The 16,238-nt window shown below is 50.9% G+C and overlaps 1 protein-coding gene across 1 annotated transcript; it reads right to left on the bottom strand.

Moving 5' to 3' along the window:
• Positions 1-1,086: 1,086 nt before the first annotated feature.
• On the bottom strand, positions 1,087-15,243 carry Ifitm10 (interferon induced transmembrane protein 10). Its single transcript, XM_027409173.2, has 4 exons — positions 15,202-15,243; positions 14,412-14,651; positions 13,090-13,542; positions 1,087-1,528 (listed from the first exon to the last, which is right to left on the bottom strand). The coding sequence occupies exons 1-4, from the start codon at positions 15,241-15,243 to the stop codon at positions 1,379-1,381; spliced, it is 885 nt and encodes a 294-aa protein (XP_027264974.1). The 3' UTR covers positions 1,087-1,378.
• Positions 15,244-16,238: the final 995 nt, after the last annotated feature.

Here is a 16,238-nt window from a genome sequence, read left to right as displayed (position 1 = left end):
CAGTGTTCCTGGGAGCAGAGAGCACTGAACAGGGCTGCTTACCTCCTGTTCTCTTTCCCCTCTTATTCCACCCCAGTCCCCAGCCTTAGTTTGGTCTGTTTGTATTTTGTTTTTATTTTATTTTCTTGACACATAACTCAGGATGTGTTGAACCTGTGACCCTGAGCTTCCTCATCTCTCCTTCTTGTCCAAGGCCTTGTCTAACCTTCCAGATAGCTGGTTAGGACCAGCTCAAGCTTCTGCATATGCTCAGCCCTCCACTGACCTCCATCTACACTCTGTGCCCACTGCTGGCGACACCCTCAGTCTTGCCTGTCCAGTCCTGACACTACTGAGGGTATGATCAGAAGCCACGAAGGGGGCCAGGCCTTCCCACCACTGAGCATATCACCACTACCCGAGTCCCACAGTATCTCTTTGTTTCCAAGACCAGCCAGGTCCTCACAAGGTGGGGCCTCTGTCCACTCTGTCCACCATCCACCCCAGCTCACAGGGCAACACCCTTCTGTGGCAGCACCACTTCCAGGACCAGCATGCTGTTGCTGATCTTGACCTTTGAGCAGTGACCTTCAGTTGACAGGGACTAAGTAGTGAGAACCTGATCATCACCCTGTGGGGTACCCAGAGACTGGCGGGACTTCACCATCACTGGAGGATCTTTCTCTAGGTACTGCACATCATCCCTTCCACTCCATACAGGCTGCCCAACTCTGTGACTCCTGTGTGGAGTCCCTCCACCTAACACCCCTCATTTCACCATCTACACAGCTGGCCATCCCAAGACCACTTGGTTTCTGAGCAAGCCTTGTATAGAGTGAGATGTGTGCAGGTCCAGGGGTCATGGGCTTCAAGGAGCATCTGATCAAGGTTCCCAACCCTCCGAGTGACAAGCTAGACTGCTTGGAATACCAACAGAAGACAAAGCTGAGCTGGGCACATGTTTTAATGACAGTTCACAGACACAAGAGCTCAGAGCAGGGGTCGTAGCTTGGAGGAAGAAGTTGGGGTCAGGAGTGAGGGAGCCCTGGGTGCTGGCAGCTCCCATCCTGGAAGCTCCCACATAAGCCCTTCTTGCTGGGTGTTAGGTCTGAGGAGTGCAGGAACCTGGGTAGGGTGCATGGGTCGGCAGCCACTGGCAACCAGGCAGCATTGTGAGAGGAAGCCTAGAGATTCAGTGACATCACGACAGGGGCAGGAGGCAGATAGGGTGATTGGGAAGAGTGTGCCACTTTGTTGGGCACTCAGCTTCTGGCGGCCTTGCTACCATGCATGGCTCTGGGCCTTGGTAAAAGCCCACTCTGCCCCACACTCTCAGCATCCTGAATCTCAGTGACCATCAGTCTCAGTGCTGTGTCTCCAAGGCCACTGCCTGAAGGGCTCAGTAGTCAGTGAGGGGGTACCGCAGGAAAATGAAGATGAGGATGATGCAGGAGGCTGCCAGCGCAGAGCTGGTGATGTTAAACAGCCGCGCTGTCTTGGCATCTTCCACGGCTCCATTCAGGTCATTCAGGAGCTTCTTGTCCCGAACCTAGAGGCAGAAGGAGGAGGAAGAGAGGCAGAGGTAAGAGGAGGCAGTGGGTGGAGTTTAGTGGAGGAAGAAAGACAGAGGTCAGTGCAGGAGGAGAAAGGAAGGAAGGAGCAGGAAGAGACCAGAGGAGGGAGGTCAGGATGGTGGGGAGCAGAGATAATGAGAGTTGAGTAGTTTCAGCACCTCTGTTCTGCATGCACCCATCCTTGGTTTGGGGAACATAGTCAATAAGAAACTCATCTTCCGTGGTTTGTAAAGAAAATAGTGTCTAGACAGAGAAGGAAATGGGGAACAAAGAGTACTGGTACCCTGTGAAGGATGCCCAGGAATTTCTGTTTTATTTTAAGCAACTGCTCAATGAGTCTGAAGTGATCTGGCATAAAAGAGGAAGGTGACCCTGGAGACAGCGGGTGCATGGTGAATAGGATTGTGACTCCAGAGACAGTGGGTGTGGGATGTGATGACATGTGTGTCCAGTGTGCTGTGATCAGTTCTGCCTGGCTTGGACATTAACTAGGATGCTGAGTGGACAAGACATCCTAGGGAGATGGGGACAGAGCTGACCATATCTAAGAGGCTACTTGGTCAGGGCAGACATATCTTAGGACAGCCCCCTTGTGCTACATAACCTGGAGGGGTTCTGGCTGAACATGATGCAAGCTGAAAGCAGAGCCCAGAAGATGAAGGTGGAGGATGAGCATAGTGAGAAGATGGGGATTGCTATATCCATGGACTGGGTTTGGTTGAAAGAAGGAAGATGGACAGAAAGACACTTGGACTAGCTGATGCCAGAGTTAGGGAAGGAGCTACCCGAGGAGGAATTGTGGTGGGAGGGAAGATGGGTGGCTGGGAATGGGGTTGGGGCATGGACAACAGAGGACAATTGAAGCCTGCTAGGAGGAGGGATTGTCCTTTGGAGGGAGGAAGGCTAAGGCAGGAGCAGGGGAGAGGAGGAGGTGTGTGATGGGTACCCAGCAGTAGGCAGATGGAGCAGAGAAGAGGAAGGATAGAGCTGGGGTGGGGTAAGAGAAAGGGACAAGACCCAGCAAAGGGCAAGGAGGGGTGACTCAGAAGGTAGGTTGTGCTGTATGTGAATTGGATGGAGAGAGTATGGGAAGAGCTGCTGAGGAATCAAACGAGTGAAGGTGGGAGTGAGACTCTGCCCTCTGGTGATTTGGGAGGGAACCAATATCTCTGTCATAAAGAATGAGGTGTGTCCCCATTTACTTAGTTCCCAGGATTTGAGTGAAATATTTGATAAAGTTTTATCATTTTTCTCCAGAAATTTACATTCTCTCTTCCCTTGGTTATATATTTGCCTACTTGTTTTTCAACTATAATGCAAAACCCTTTCCACCACTAATGCTTGCTGTAGACACTGGATCTCTAGCAAGTAAGATTCTATATCCAGTTCAACTACCCCACTGTGATCATTAGCCAGGTGTTTTCTTTAACAAACCAGCTGTTCTACTTCCTCTTGAAAGCCCATCCTCCAGGCTGAAACTGTGCTAGAGAAACTCTGGGCCTGAGTTTTGCCTTTTCAGGTGTCCACTGGTGACCACATACAGTTAGTGGGCCCTGTTGCTGCTCCTAGTTTTTGCCTTTGGTGTTGGGAAAGGCCATGGTTAATCTCATGTTAACATTTTGCCCATAGGCTCCTATGAGGAAGACAAAGAGGATTCTAGAACAATGCTGACTAGCAGAGGGTACACAGAAGTGCCTTGGCTCACCCTTGTTCTTTTTATTATTTTTTTGAAGAAAATAGATATTTATACTTTTACAATTCTGGAGGCTAGAAGGTAGCTATAAATACAGAAATGAATATCAAATAAGCAATGTGGATGAACAGGTGAATTCTCTCTCTCTCTCTCTCTCTCTCTCTCTCTCTCTCTCTCTCTCTCTCTCACACACACACACACACACACACACACACACACACCACACACCAAGTTGCTTGGACAAGTGGGGCCACTGGTGTTTTGATGAGTGTTGGATGGCAGGAGAGACAGTTGGTGATATGCTGGATGAATGGGATACATATGTACACAGGGGGACATATGTCAGATGGAAATAACAGGATCGTCAAAGATATGAGTGGCTGCTTGTTGTGGGGGCTGGCAGGCAGATGAGAGTATAAATATATGAGAGTGTTCTGGGTGAGTAGAGCAGGTGTTGTGAAGAGACAGAAAATATGTTGGTTGTGTAGGGTGCCTTGGATGATGGGAACCAGTAATGTGTTTTTGTAGTTAGGATGGACACCTAGATAGAAGTGTGCTGAATGGGTGGGGCAGGTGGGCAGATAAGTTTATGAAGGTGTGTCAGATGTTTGGAATAGTAATGGTGTATAGTAGTGCATTTTGTATCTTTGGGATGGATTCCTGATATGTATGCTAGATGCATGGAATGGGTAGACAAACATTTTGGATTGTGTGTGGGATGGGTGAGGAGAAAGACAGAGCAGGTTGAAAGAATATATCATTGGCTAATGAATGGGGGATGGATACAGATTCTTAAATTCATCAACCAATCAGTCAGTCAGTCTTCACTTAGTGCCTGCTCTGGCATCCTGGATGTGTAATGGCAGCCATGCACAGCCCAGCTGTGCCCTAGTATGCATCAAGGAACAAAGAAAAGCCTCTGTCCTCATGGTTCACAGACCAGAAGAATCACAAGGCATAGGGCAAGTGAGGCGGGTATCTGTGAGACACAGAGGCTAGCGAGATATCTGAAGATGCCAGGGGTCGATGGTGTCCTGGGAGATCCAGTCAGCAGCTACCCCAAAAAGACTTCATTGAGGGGATATCAGTGACGGGTTTGGTCTCATGGGGGCAAGCACACCAGCTGTGGGGATCAGAGTCCCATGACAGGGTAGCTGAGGCCAGCCAGGGCTGCTGTTGGAGGTCAGAGCACAGACAGGTAGGGAACAAGAGAAGCTGTCCAGTAGATGGTGGGGTTTTGTGAAGGCTTTTCAGAGAATGGGAAGGCCAGACAGACTCTAACAGAGCCTTTGGTTGAGGAATCAGGTCAGATGGGAAGGAGGCAGAGTCTGGCCTGGACAGAGGTGGGCCAATTCATCAACCAGGAACATGGGTCTTATAACATGGACAGGAGCTGTGGCAGTGAAAGTGGGCTGGTGGATGGGTTCTGGATCTGTGCAGCACTGACAATGCTGAATTCAGCGAGGTGGATGATGGGGCTTGAGATGAGGTGGCCTTGAGGATAAACTAAAAGTGAGTTGCAGAAGGAAAAGTGGGAGGTACAGGCCAAGGAGCTTGGCAGTGCAGGTTTTGGCACCGGTGAGAGCTGGTTTCTAGACTAATGGCTTAGACACCGGGAACAGCAATGCTGCTGAGTCTGGAGTTCAAGGATTAGGTGAAGGGCAGAGATGAGCATGAGAAAGACATCGGTGCGTACGTGATAAAATGATGTCGGGCACTGAGTGGGGAGCAGGGGTCTGGCCTCACAAAGACGAGGAAATCAAATAGGAGCATAAGAAGACTTGGGAGAGTGGGCAGAGAAGCAAGAGGAAAGCTAAGAGGAACAAGGGAGGTGGGTAAGTAAGGCAAGAGCAGAACACTGGAGAAGCAACCAGAGCAGGAAAGATACACAGTGCTCAGTGGGCCCGAGACATGACACATGATGTCTGTTGTGGAAAAAAGTATGGAAGGCAGGTACTGGAGAAATGTGGGAAGTTGGATGAGCCGATCAAAGCAAGTAGGGGAAGAAGATAAGGGCATTAGATGAGATGGGCAGGTGAGTGGGTGGACGAATGGGCGGCCTTTTGGTGAATGTTTGTGATCTAATAGATGAATTCATGAATGGAAGGGGGGAAGGACAGATCCTGGGTGGGCAAATCAGAGGGTCTCATCCTCCAGTGCTGAAGGAATAGGAAAGAGGAAAGGAAAGGGAGGCTGATGGGGACCAAATGGGCGGGAAGTGCTGAGCTCTGGATATGCATGCCACCAACTTATACAATGAAGGTTCTGGGCCCCAGCGATGGTAAGAGGCGGGGCCTTTGAGGTAAGCCTTCAGTTAGAAGTCCCTTCCACCATGTGAGGGATGTGACTAGCCTACAGCCCAGAAGCATAGAGACCTGAGGGAGCCTGACCATGCTGAAGCCTTGTGAAGTTCCAGTCAGCAGAACTGTGGGGAAGTCACACGGTATGGAAACTCTCCACACAGCAGGTGACTTAGATTGGGGGTTTGTGACCAGCAGGCACGGACACATGAGGGATGGGCAAGGGAGGTGACATGGTGGGTAGCCAGAGGTTACATGAGTGAGAGGAGGAAGGAGAGAGGCTGGAGGGCACATGGACGGGGCTTTTAGAGTGAATGATGAAACATATGGGCAGAGTGGTGGGGTGCATATTTAGAACAGACAGGGTAGAAAGAGGTAGGCTTCACTTGGATAGAAGAATGGACCAGTTGAGATGGGAAGCTCCCTGTCTGTAGGTTCAACTGAACTACAAGTCAAAAATTATTTGAAACAAAGTGGAATCTGTGCTGAACATGTGCAGTTTTTTTTTCCTTGTTGCTCTTCCTAAGTGATGCAGTGCAGTAGAGCAAAAACTGCTCTTTTTAGTAAGGCTGTGTGTCACCTGGAGACGGTGTGGAAATCATCTGAGCATGTGTAGGATCCAAACAAATACTAGGATGTTTTAAATAAGGATTTGGGCATCCACAAACTTGGGTGTCTGTAGAACCAATCCCCTGTGTGAATACTAAATACTAAAGGAATGGCTAGGCAGCAGCCTTCCACCCCACCTCCCGGAACACTGGGAAGCTCCTCCCATTTGGGGTCCCAGCCCCATCACTTTGAATCTATGTTCTGTCCCCACGTGGAAACTTCATCACATGAACCCACTCACAGTAGATGACAAACCCTCACTGTGGAAAACAAGGCTGTGTCTCAGGCATGTCTGGTCTGCTCTCCCGTTTCAACTACACAGGCTATGGAACTTTGTCCCTGGGCTTCTACAAGGCCTACTCCCCATCCTGTGACACACTTCCTCAGACACACATGTCTATGGCCTGGACCACCATAACTTACACTCAGTACACCAACATGGACTTATGTCTGAGCCCACCTTGTATGAAATAACAATTCCAGCCACTCTCCTCAGTATTCAGAGATGACAGTGAGTTTTCTGATGGTCTGAGTTCCCTGCCAGAGGGAAGGCTTCTGTGGTCAGGGGCTGTGTGGCCAGTCAGTCACTCCTCATACACTGGGCAGTTATTTGCTGCATGGCAAGTGAACAGGGTAGTGGGAGAAGTTGGAGCATTCTGAAGAACCCATGACTACATGGTGATCTAGACAGTTTACTGAGTGGCCGTGATGGTGACATCACAGGAGAGGGTGAAAGAGAGGAAGAGAAAGAGGAAGGTAGACATAAGCCTCAAGATGAAGAAAGATGGGGGGTGTGTTGGGGAATGGCTCAATTCATGTAAAATGTTTACCAAACAAGCAAGAAGACCTGCATTTGATCTGAGGATCCTGTGTTTGACATCAAAATCCAGGGAGGGGCTGGGGAAATGACTCAGAGCACTTGTTACTCTTGCAGAGAACCCTGGTTCAGCTCCCAGCACCTAAAAGGTGGTTCCCAACCGTCTGTAACTCCAGTCCCAGGGCATCTGACAGCCTCTTCTAACCGCCTTGGGTACCAGGCTTGCATGTGGTACACATACATACATGCAGGCAAAATACACATGCGCATAAAACAAAATCAATAAATCTAAAAACCTATTTTTCAAAATTCAGGCACATGACTATTAGCTCACCACTGGTGAAGCAAAGACAGGAAGATCTCTAGAGTTTGATGGCTATCCAGTCTAACTTAACTGTTGAGTCCCTGGTCCCAGTGAGAGACTTTGTCCCAGAAGACAAAGTGGGAGTCTGAGAAGATGGCTCAGTGGGTAAAGGTACCGCTATCAAGCTGAACACCATGAATTCAATCTCTGAGATCCACATGGTGGAAAGACAGAGTAAACGCCCATAAGTTGTCCTTTGACCTCCATACAATACACATGAGTGTGTATTCATGCACATACAAAAGTGTGTGTGTGTGTGTGTGTGTGTGTGTGTGTGTGTTTATAAAAGTGGATGGATTATGAAGAATGACACGAGGCTGACTTCTGACCTCCACATGCATGCTTGCTTATACACATGTGCTATGGCACACATACAAATATGTACACACACCCCATACATAGATATGAATACACACACACCCAACACAGACACAGAAGTGAAGGGAGATGGATAAAAAAAAATGCAGACATAGGGCAAGTTCATAGACAGAAGAGAATGAGAAAGAGGCAGAGGAGGAAGAAAGTACATGGTAGGTGTGTGGGTGACCAGAGGGCAGAAGAGGCAGATGACCTTGTAACCTGTATGGAGTGGAAGGGTGACAGTGGGAGGAGGAAGGGTGGAAACACATGGGGCAGTACATAGATGAAAGACAAAATATGGAAAATGGAAAGTAGGAAAATGAATCAGTAGGTTATTGGATGAACCATTAGTAGGATTTATGTTTATGCTTGTGGTTTTTTCTTTCCATTTTCTTCCTTCCTTCCTTCTTTTTTTAAATCTTTTTTTAAAAGACAAGGTCTTACTAAGTAACTGAGGCTGGCCTTGAACCCTAACTCCTCCTGCCTCTGACTCTCAAATGTTAGGATTTTAGGTATGCACCACCAAATCTGACACGGTGTGCCAGGGTCTAAAAATAAGAGAGGCCGGAACAGTGAAGGAGCAGAGGGGACAGCAGATGAGCACACGGCTGAAGCATGAGGTGTGCGGTTAGGCAAGGGAGGATGTGCAGGTACACTCACAGCCACACAGACAGACAGACAGACAGACAGACAGACAGACAGACAGACAGACAGATGAGACAGACAGAGAAGGTGGGGGATAGGAGGGAGTGAAGAGGAAATAAGAGAGTAGACATTTGGGTGGACATAAAGCTGGAGAAGAGACAGATGTTGGAGGCTGATGGGTTTGAATGTTGATATATGGATGCCAGAGGAAAATTCTACACAGGAAGAGGGGAGCAAAGGTTATGAAGGTTGGAACGAGGAGAAGATGGATGGATGGATGGATGGATGGATGGATGGATAGATGGATGGATGGATGGATTGATGAGTTCAGACAGTGAAACTGAAGTAGAACTACAAAAGAGGAGAGAAAGTTAATGCGGATAAATGGATGCATGGGTAGAAAATACAAGAAAAACTGATAGATGGGTGGATGAACTGAAGGTAGAAGAATGCAAATGAGAGGGTGAGTGACAAAATGCACGCATGGCTACTTGGTATGGAGGAGTGATGGAAAGGGGGAGGATGTGGCAAAGCATGGACAGAGGGACAGCAGTGCTGGTGAGTGAAGTGGTAGTGTTATGAGAAAATGACCTTAGGGAGATAGTTTAGCGGGCCACTGTTAAGGTTGGTAAGGATGGAATGAGACAGTAGAGGACAGAGTCAGAAGTACAAATGATTGTGTGTCAACAGGTGGGTAGAAGGCTGATGCTGTCTGGATGTAGTGAACAGAGTGGAGAATAGATTGACATAGCCATGGATCACTTAATGAGGGGTATCTGAGAGACTCCAGAAGGCCTCATCATCTGTTAACATCACAGAGGATGTACACAAATCAACTATGACACTACTAGGTGATGAGGTCTTATATATGTGACCTGTTGTTGCCTGAAATGTCACTCTACTGTCTAACAGTGAGTGGATGGCCAGATGACTGTATACATGGGTGAGTGAATGATGGAAAGGTGTAGGGATGGGCTGTGAGTGTGTAGAGGGATGAGTGGATAAATAGTAGAGTGGGCAGATGAACAGATAGGCAGATGTGCAGATGAGCGTGTAGGAGGATGGGTAGAGTGTGGTAGATGGGTGAGAGATGAGTGGATGGTTGGGCCATGGATGAGTCGACAGGCTGATGGGTGGATGGATGAGTGTGTGGATGAGCAGAAGAGTGGACGGATGAATAGTGGGGTAGGTGAGTAGATGGGTTAAATGGGTGGATGGACAGGTGACTGCTGGGTGGGTGGATGGATGGGTGAGTGGGTGAATGGATGAGTGCATGCATGGGCAGATGATTGGGTAAACAGATAAATGAATAGCTAGATATGAATGAGTGTGATGTGGATAGATGGATAGTACACGGGTAGATGAATGCACAAATGGGTGTGGTGTAGACAGATGGATGGGTAGACAGATGGGATGGATAAGTGGGAGGATGAACAGCTGAATTAGTGGGTGTGTGGGTTCATGAATAGAAGGATGATGGATGAGTAGATGGGTGGATGAATGAGTAGCTGAATGGGTATGCTATGGCTAGGTAGACGGATGGATGGGTGGGTGGATGAATGAGTGGATAGATGGGCTGATAACACTGATATTTAGAAAGGATGAGATGGACAGATACATACATACCAAACCCAACCAGAATCTACCATCCTAACCTATTCTTTCAGGCTTTCCTGTCTCAGGCGGTCCCCAAGCCGCCTGGGCTCAGATCAAGCATCAGCCACATGCTGGCTGCCCTGCACTCCCTCTCCTGCCCTTCATACTTCCACTTCCCACAGAGGATTTCCCTGATTAGTGTCTGCTCCTTTCTCCAGATAAAACTTTCCTCTTACCCATCCTTCAAGGCCCATGGAAAATGATACCTCCTCCCAGAAGCTGGCCCCAATCTCAGTGTGATGTTTTCCTATTCTAAGACACTGGGTTATATGTCCCCTCTGGTAACATCCTCTGTTCAACCAAATAATATCCTTAGACTTCCCCCTTGATGGTCACCATGCTTTGGATACTGGAAGGGTGGTCCTGAGGGTGGCTCAGGCAGATGTGACCAGGGAAGGAAGGCCTTAGAGGGTCTGTAGGAGAGACCCTGCAGAGAGAGGGGATACCTGCGAGTCAGTGTGTGCACACAGCTTAATATTTCCCCAGGAAAGGGGTGATGAGGGACCTTGAAGGGGCTTGAATACCAAAATTGGGTGCAGCTAACAGTGGGACTATGTTTTTATGAGGCAGTGTATGGAGACTTGATTTACTGTATCTTGTTCTTCCCTAGACACAGAGCAGTCTGCATGGAGCTGACCTGACCCATGTGGTTGGAAGAATGGATGGTGGCCTGATGGGAGATTGACAGACAGGGCAGGCAAAAATGCCATTATCTCACACCAGCCTGCCAGCCCATCTGATCACATGATGGCTTGAACAGTGTTGTCTCTTTTGTGAGCAAATGAGGGTTAGGGCTCAACAAGGAAAGATGGATGAAAAACCAGCCAAGTCCTCCTGACCTCTGGTCCACCTGCTGTCCTTGGACATGCTTGTATTGGGCTGCATGAGTGGCAGGTGCAGCTGATCAGGAGGCTGCAGCTAGATACACAGGTGGACTGATTTCCAGGCATCAGGTCAGAGTTAGCCTGGTCTGTGCTGACCCTGCACATCCCTCCAAGAAGCCCCAAGACCTGTCCACTGTTCCCTTGGAAGACCCCAGGGAACAAAACAAAGGAGAGACAGTAAGCCTTCTCTCCTCTCCAAAGTGTCAACCTCACATCCCAGTACAAACCCATGACCATCCAGAAATGCCTGACCTACCTACAACCCACACCAGATGGGCTACCCTGCCCAGCCAGCCGGACACAGCCTGAGCCAGGGGAGGAGGGGACAACTCCCGGACCTGAGCCCAGGCAGCCATGTCCAAATCCCCGGGCTGTAGACAGTGCAGGGAAAGAGGGCACCAGGGGAAGCTACGTTCCACTAACAATCTGGCAATTGTGCCCTCTGCCTGGCACTGCCCCAGAGAACAGAGCCGAGCTAGCCTTAAGACATCCTGAGTCTCTAGGTTCCCTTCTCATTCTGCCTCTCAGCACAAGTAGGCACACACACACACACACACACACACACACACACACACACACACACGTGTGCAAACACATATTGACTCACAAATACTTGTATGCACACATATTATACTCATACATGTGTCCACTCATGATATACACTTAAACAGATATAGGCATGTGATTATGCTGGTACCACTCACATGTAATTGGACATACATTTCTATATACATTCATGCATACTGGCACACAGTTGCATTTGCTCACACACATACATACATGTATGCACATGATTACACGCATATAATGACACTCAGACATATGCTCAAGTGTCCACACTCACATCCATATAAACAAACCCACCCACGCAACACACTCAAACGTACCCACTCATACTCTCCACACACAGTAAATTACACACATGTGAGCACATGTGCACACACACATGCAATCACATGCTCTCACAGACGTGATCACTCGTGTACACAACTCTTGTGTGGCACAGCTTGAGGTGAGGAACCCAGGCCTGGAAATGAAGGCATGAAGATGGTGTGGTACACTGAGCATGAGTCACGAAGAGGAGGGGAGAACCTGGTGGCTTGTCATGTGATGCAGGACAGGGTGGGGCTCATGTCTGCAGATGAATTGTGGGCCGAGCCGCCGGGGCATCCTTCCTCTTGGGTCAGTCTTGCCCTCACTTTTTAATCCCTACAGCACCCTGCTGCTCTCCCAGCCCCTGGCACCCCTCCTTGCTGGGCAGCTGCAATCTCGGGACTGCATCTGGCTTGGGCCATTCAAGTCTGGGCTCAGGAAGTGAGGTCTGTGTAAATAAATGTGAGCCAAGGCCTTCCTTCCGGAGATGCAGGATGGGAGGAAGGCACCCAGGCACCATTCCCGCACCCTGCTGGTGAGGCTCTAACAGTCCAAGGATGCTCAGTCCTTACCTGGGACACAAGGGCTGAGCCACTCTAGAGCCATCTATGATCCCAGCTTTCCCCAGCCCCATTAGTTGTGTTCATTTCCTTCACTTTGCCATGGGAAATGGTAGGGGTAGGAGTGGTTGAGGGGTCCCACATGCTTGCTATGCTGTTCTGTTTCCAGTCACTGACTCACAGTGCAAAGGGGAGGTGGTCCTGGAAGTTGTAGCCACAGTGGGGTTCAGAGTAGGTGGGGGATAAGATGAGTTTTCTAATATTTCTCTAGGCCAGGCTTTGGCCTTCTATCACACACCTGGCTGGGCAAGCAAAGTGCCTGGTAACAGATCCCCCAGGGAGGGGCTGACATAGAGGTTCTGCAAGGGCCCTGAGACTACCCCTCTGCTTTTCATAGCCACAGGATTTCAAGTCCCCTGGCTCCATGCAGCCTCCATCCCATTTACCTAGGTGTGGCTACTAGCCATGTTGACTCCCATGTCTCCTGGCCAGAGGACAGGATCTTGAGCTCTGAGGGCCTGCTCCCAGTGGCGTAACTAAGCTAGTTGTACAGAACAGACAACCCTACCCCACTCCCCAAACTGGATCAAGCTTTCTCGGTTTAGGAAAGGGAAGTGGCCCTTTGCTGCAAGTCCAGACCTGGCCAGCAGCCTTACCTCTCTGAATCCATAACAGATCTCCTGGCTGGGCTTGCATGCTCTGCCCTGGACTCCACTAAATGACATTCCATCCTGCCAGCCCCATTATCCCTGCCCCATCCCCCACCCAGGCTCACTTTGAGGGAGTAGGCCAGAGCAATGAAGCCCAGGCAGCAGAAGTTGAGGTAGACGAAGTTGAAGATGGACCACAGATAGTAGTCGTTCACCTCCGTGGTGTCCGGGTAGACCTCGATGACTGTTGTGGGGTTCGTCATGGTCTTCTTCTCAGCTAAGTGCTTGCAAGCCTGGGGGACACCTGATGCCCGAACGCTGTCAGTCTTGCTGCTTTTAGATTCCATGGGGAACAGAGTGGGTGCCATGGGGGGCGAGGCCGAAGGCTCAGGGGCCGGGGCTGCTGCAGCCTGCAGGGCAGGAGGCTTGGACACACAGGTGAAGCAGCCCTTGGGTGAACCTGCTGGTGGCCTGGGAATCCAGAAGGCCCCGTCCAGGGGGACTCGGGCTTCCTGGGTGCCGTCCGTGGTGCTGGCCGGGGCTCCCAGCAGGGCTGGGCACTGGCTGGGGCCCTGGGCCTGGTGGGAGGGACAGAGTGAGGAGAAGCTGGGTCCTGAGCGCCCAGTAGCACCTACCCTGGAGCCTTACAGCATCTTCCCTGCAGCCCCATAAATGGCCTTCGGGATATGGAAATCCCTGTGAGCTTGCCAGCTGCCAGCCTGCCTGCCACCTGCCTCCCCCACCCAGCCGGCCACGGCCAATACCAAAGCCATTCGCAGTAGCCCTGGCAAGCACATAGGAGCTTTTCATCGCTTTGCCATCTGCATCCACTGACACACACAACAACACCCCCTCAGCACCCTGACTGACACCCTGTTGCGAAAAAGCTGAGCACCCCTGCATCCCCGTGCATTTGCATTCGGCTTTCAGACCTACAGTGACACTGCTCTAGTTACCGACTGGCAGAATGAACAGCTCTTGCTGAAGCACATACACACCAAGGCGGACCACAAACATCATCACTCGCTGTACAGTCCCAGCACACCCTCGCGCCCAGATGCGCCAGGTAAACAACTGCCCACCAAGACACGCAGCACTACACACACCACCCCACATGCTCAGACACATCTCCGAAGGATACGCGCAGGTGCCGGGCTCCAAACTCGCGCGCATCGCCCCCCCCCCAAACCCCGCAGAAAGCGGCACTTGGTACCCTAAGAGCACACACCGTCACACGGATCCACTCACCTTCCCCTGCCCCCGTGCCACCAACAGACCCACAATGACACTCAGTGAAATGGACACTTTCAAGAGAGAGCTAGGCGCTGGAGCCCTGAGCCACTGGGCGCACCTGACACCCGTGAGGAGACAGTAGGGGGCTACAGCCGGGCTAGGTGGCCCCTAGTCTGACCCCGGGCTGCAGCAGACACCAGGACCGCTCACCTACTGGCGACTCGGCGGCGAGTGGGCCAGACCCCTGCGCCTCGGAGCGCTCGTCCTTCCGCTGTCCCGGACCGCTGTCTGTCCGCTGATCGCGTCCCAGCGGCCCAACCTTGGGGGCGGGGAGCGAGCGGGGCTGGCGCCGCTGCCTCCCCCGCTGCCCGCGCGCGCTCCGCAGCGCCAGGCCGGCCGTGGCTGCAGCCAGAGCCTGACTCACGGCGGCGTCGCAGACACCTCCGCCTCCTCCCTAGGGAGGGAGAGGGCCCGCGAGCAATGAAGCCAGGACCCCGGGGAGTCGCGAGTTGGGCAAAGCTGGGACCCCGGCAACCCATGAGCTGGGTGGTTCCCATATCCACCGACTACAGAGCTGTTACCCCAGCCCACCTGTCCTCAGTCTCTCGCCGGTCCTCAGGTCCTGGCAAAGTCTGTCTGTTGAGCACTCCACCTTGGTCCCAAGGCTGATTCCCTCTCCCTGTATTTCTCCCACTGAGACTTACTAGCTCCAAGACCTGTGCCTTCAGAACCCTTTTACCTCGAATCTCTCCCTTTGCCCTGTTGAGTCCCACCTGCCACCCTCAGTCCCTATAGTAATCATTGCCCTTTCTCCATGAGGCCCTGTCCTAATACCGGTTTTCCAAGCTCCCACCCACCTCTTCCTTGATCCTTCCCAGCAGGGTTCCATCTTTACTACTAGTTAAGCCCCTGTCTGAGCTGGTCCAGTCCCCATCCCTAATAGGGTTTCCTTTTGGAGTCTCTGGGTACCTTGAAGCCTCCAGATGGTAGATCACAGTTCCTACCCAAATGGGATGCAACACACCAAACTCCAATGGAATACTCATCTTTGTTCAATCCTGTCTCTCAAGTCCCCAAGTCTAGGGCTTTTTTCTTCCTGAGCCCACCAAGTCCTTGCTCTTCACCAACAATCTTCAGAGCACTCCTCCCTGCCCCTGGGTCCCCGACTGGAGCTCAGCCCCATTGGATTGCAGTTCTTGTCTCCCAAGTCTGATCCCACCAAAGCCTGGTTCATTTGTGTTACTCCTATTCATCATAAACCCAGCTTGAAAAGAGAATCAGACCCATAATAGGCTGGCCTGTCCCTGCACAGTAAGCTCCTCACTGCCCTCAGGGCCAAGTAGGCTACTGCAAAAGCTCTGAACCCTGGTCCCTCTCAGAGACCCCTACACCAGTCTCCTTGGAGCTCAGCCTCTATCTGCTCATAGCCTCCAAACTCCCATCCTGGGTTCCAGTCATCTGACAGTGCTCTCGGTCCCTACCCATTACTTGCCCTAAGCAATACTGTTCTCAATGTCTCAGCTCCATGTCTCCCCCAATTCTCAGTCCCTCTTGGACACTTGTCCCCAACTGAACCTCCAGCTCCAGATAAGTCCCAATGGACTCCCTTCACCATAGAAGACCCCCGACAGTCCTCCGTCCCTCAGGACCCTGACCTCACCATGCAGGGGTAGGGTCTCAGTAGGTCCTCTTCACCCTACTCTCAAGTTCCCCAACCTGTGCACAAGAACCTTGGTTTTCTGCCCTCTTCTCTGGGACCCTTTCCAGAGAGGTCCAGGGCTGTCTGAGCCCTTACTCTTTCTGGTCTCCTGGAACCTGGGCTCTCTGAACCCTGAGTCCTTCTCCAAAGCCCTGTCTCCTGGATAAGCCCTGCCCATGCCAAGATCCTCCCTTCCTAGCCCAAACCCCACCTCCGACCCCTGGCACAACTCAGTTCTGCATGTCAGGAATTTTCAGTTTGAAGTGGATCTTAAGTGTAGATAAGAATTAAAAAAAAAAAAAGGAAAGAAAAAAGAAACTCATTGAGTGGGTGGAATTAATT

Source organism: Cricetulus griseus, chromosome 3, assembly GCF_003668045.3.
Source record: "Cricetulus griseus strain 17A/GY chromosome 3, alternate assembly CriGri-PICRH-1.0, whole genome shotgun sequence".
Lineage (NCBI taxonomy): Eukaryota > Metazoa > Chordata > Mammalia > Rodentia > Cricetidae > Cricetulus > Cricetulus griseus.
The sequence above is the reverse complement of the archived record's forward strand: the minus strand, read 5'-3'. Positions and strand labels throughout refer to the sequence as shown.

Excerpts from the sequence above, each read along its gene's own strand:
- Ifitm10 (XM_027409173.2), bottom strand. The coding sequence starts at position 15,243 with ATGAGTATTCCATTGGAGTTTGGTGTGTTGCATCCCATTTGG. Across the intron at positions 14,652-15,201 it reads GTGTGTTGCATCCCATTTGG|GGAGGAGGCGGAGGTGTCTG; the intron begins GTAGGAACTGTG and ends CTCCCTCCCTAG. Across the intron at positions 1,529-13,089 it reads CTCTGGCCTACTCCCTCAAA|GTTCGGGACAAGAAGCTCCT; the intron begins GTGAGCCTGGGT and ends TTCTGCCTCTAG.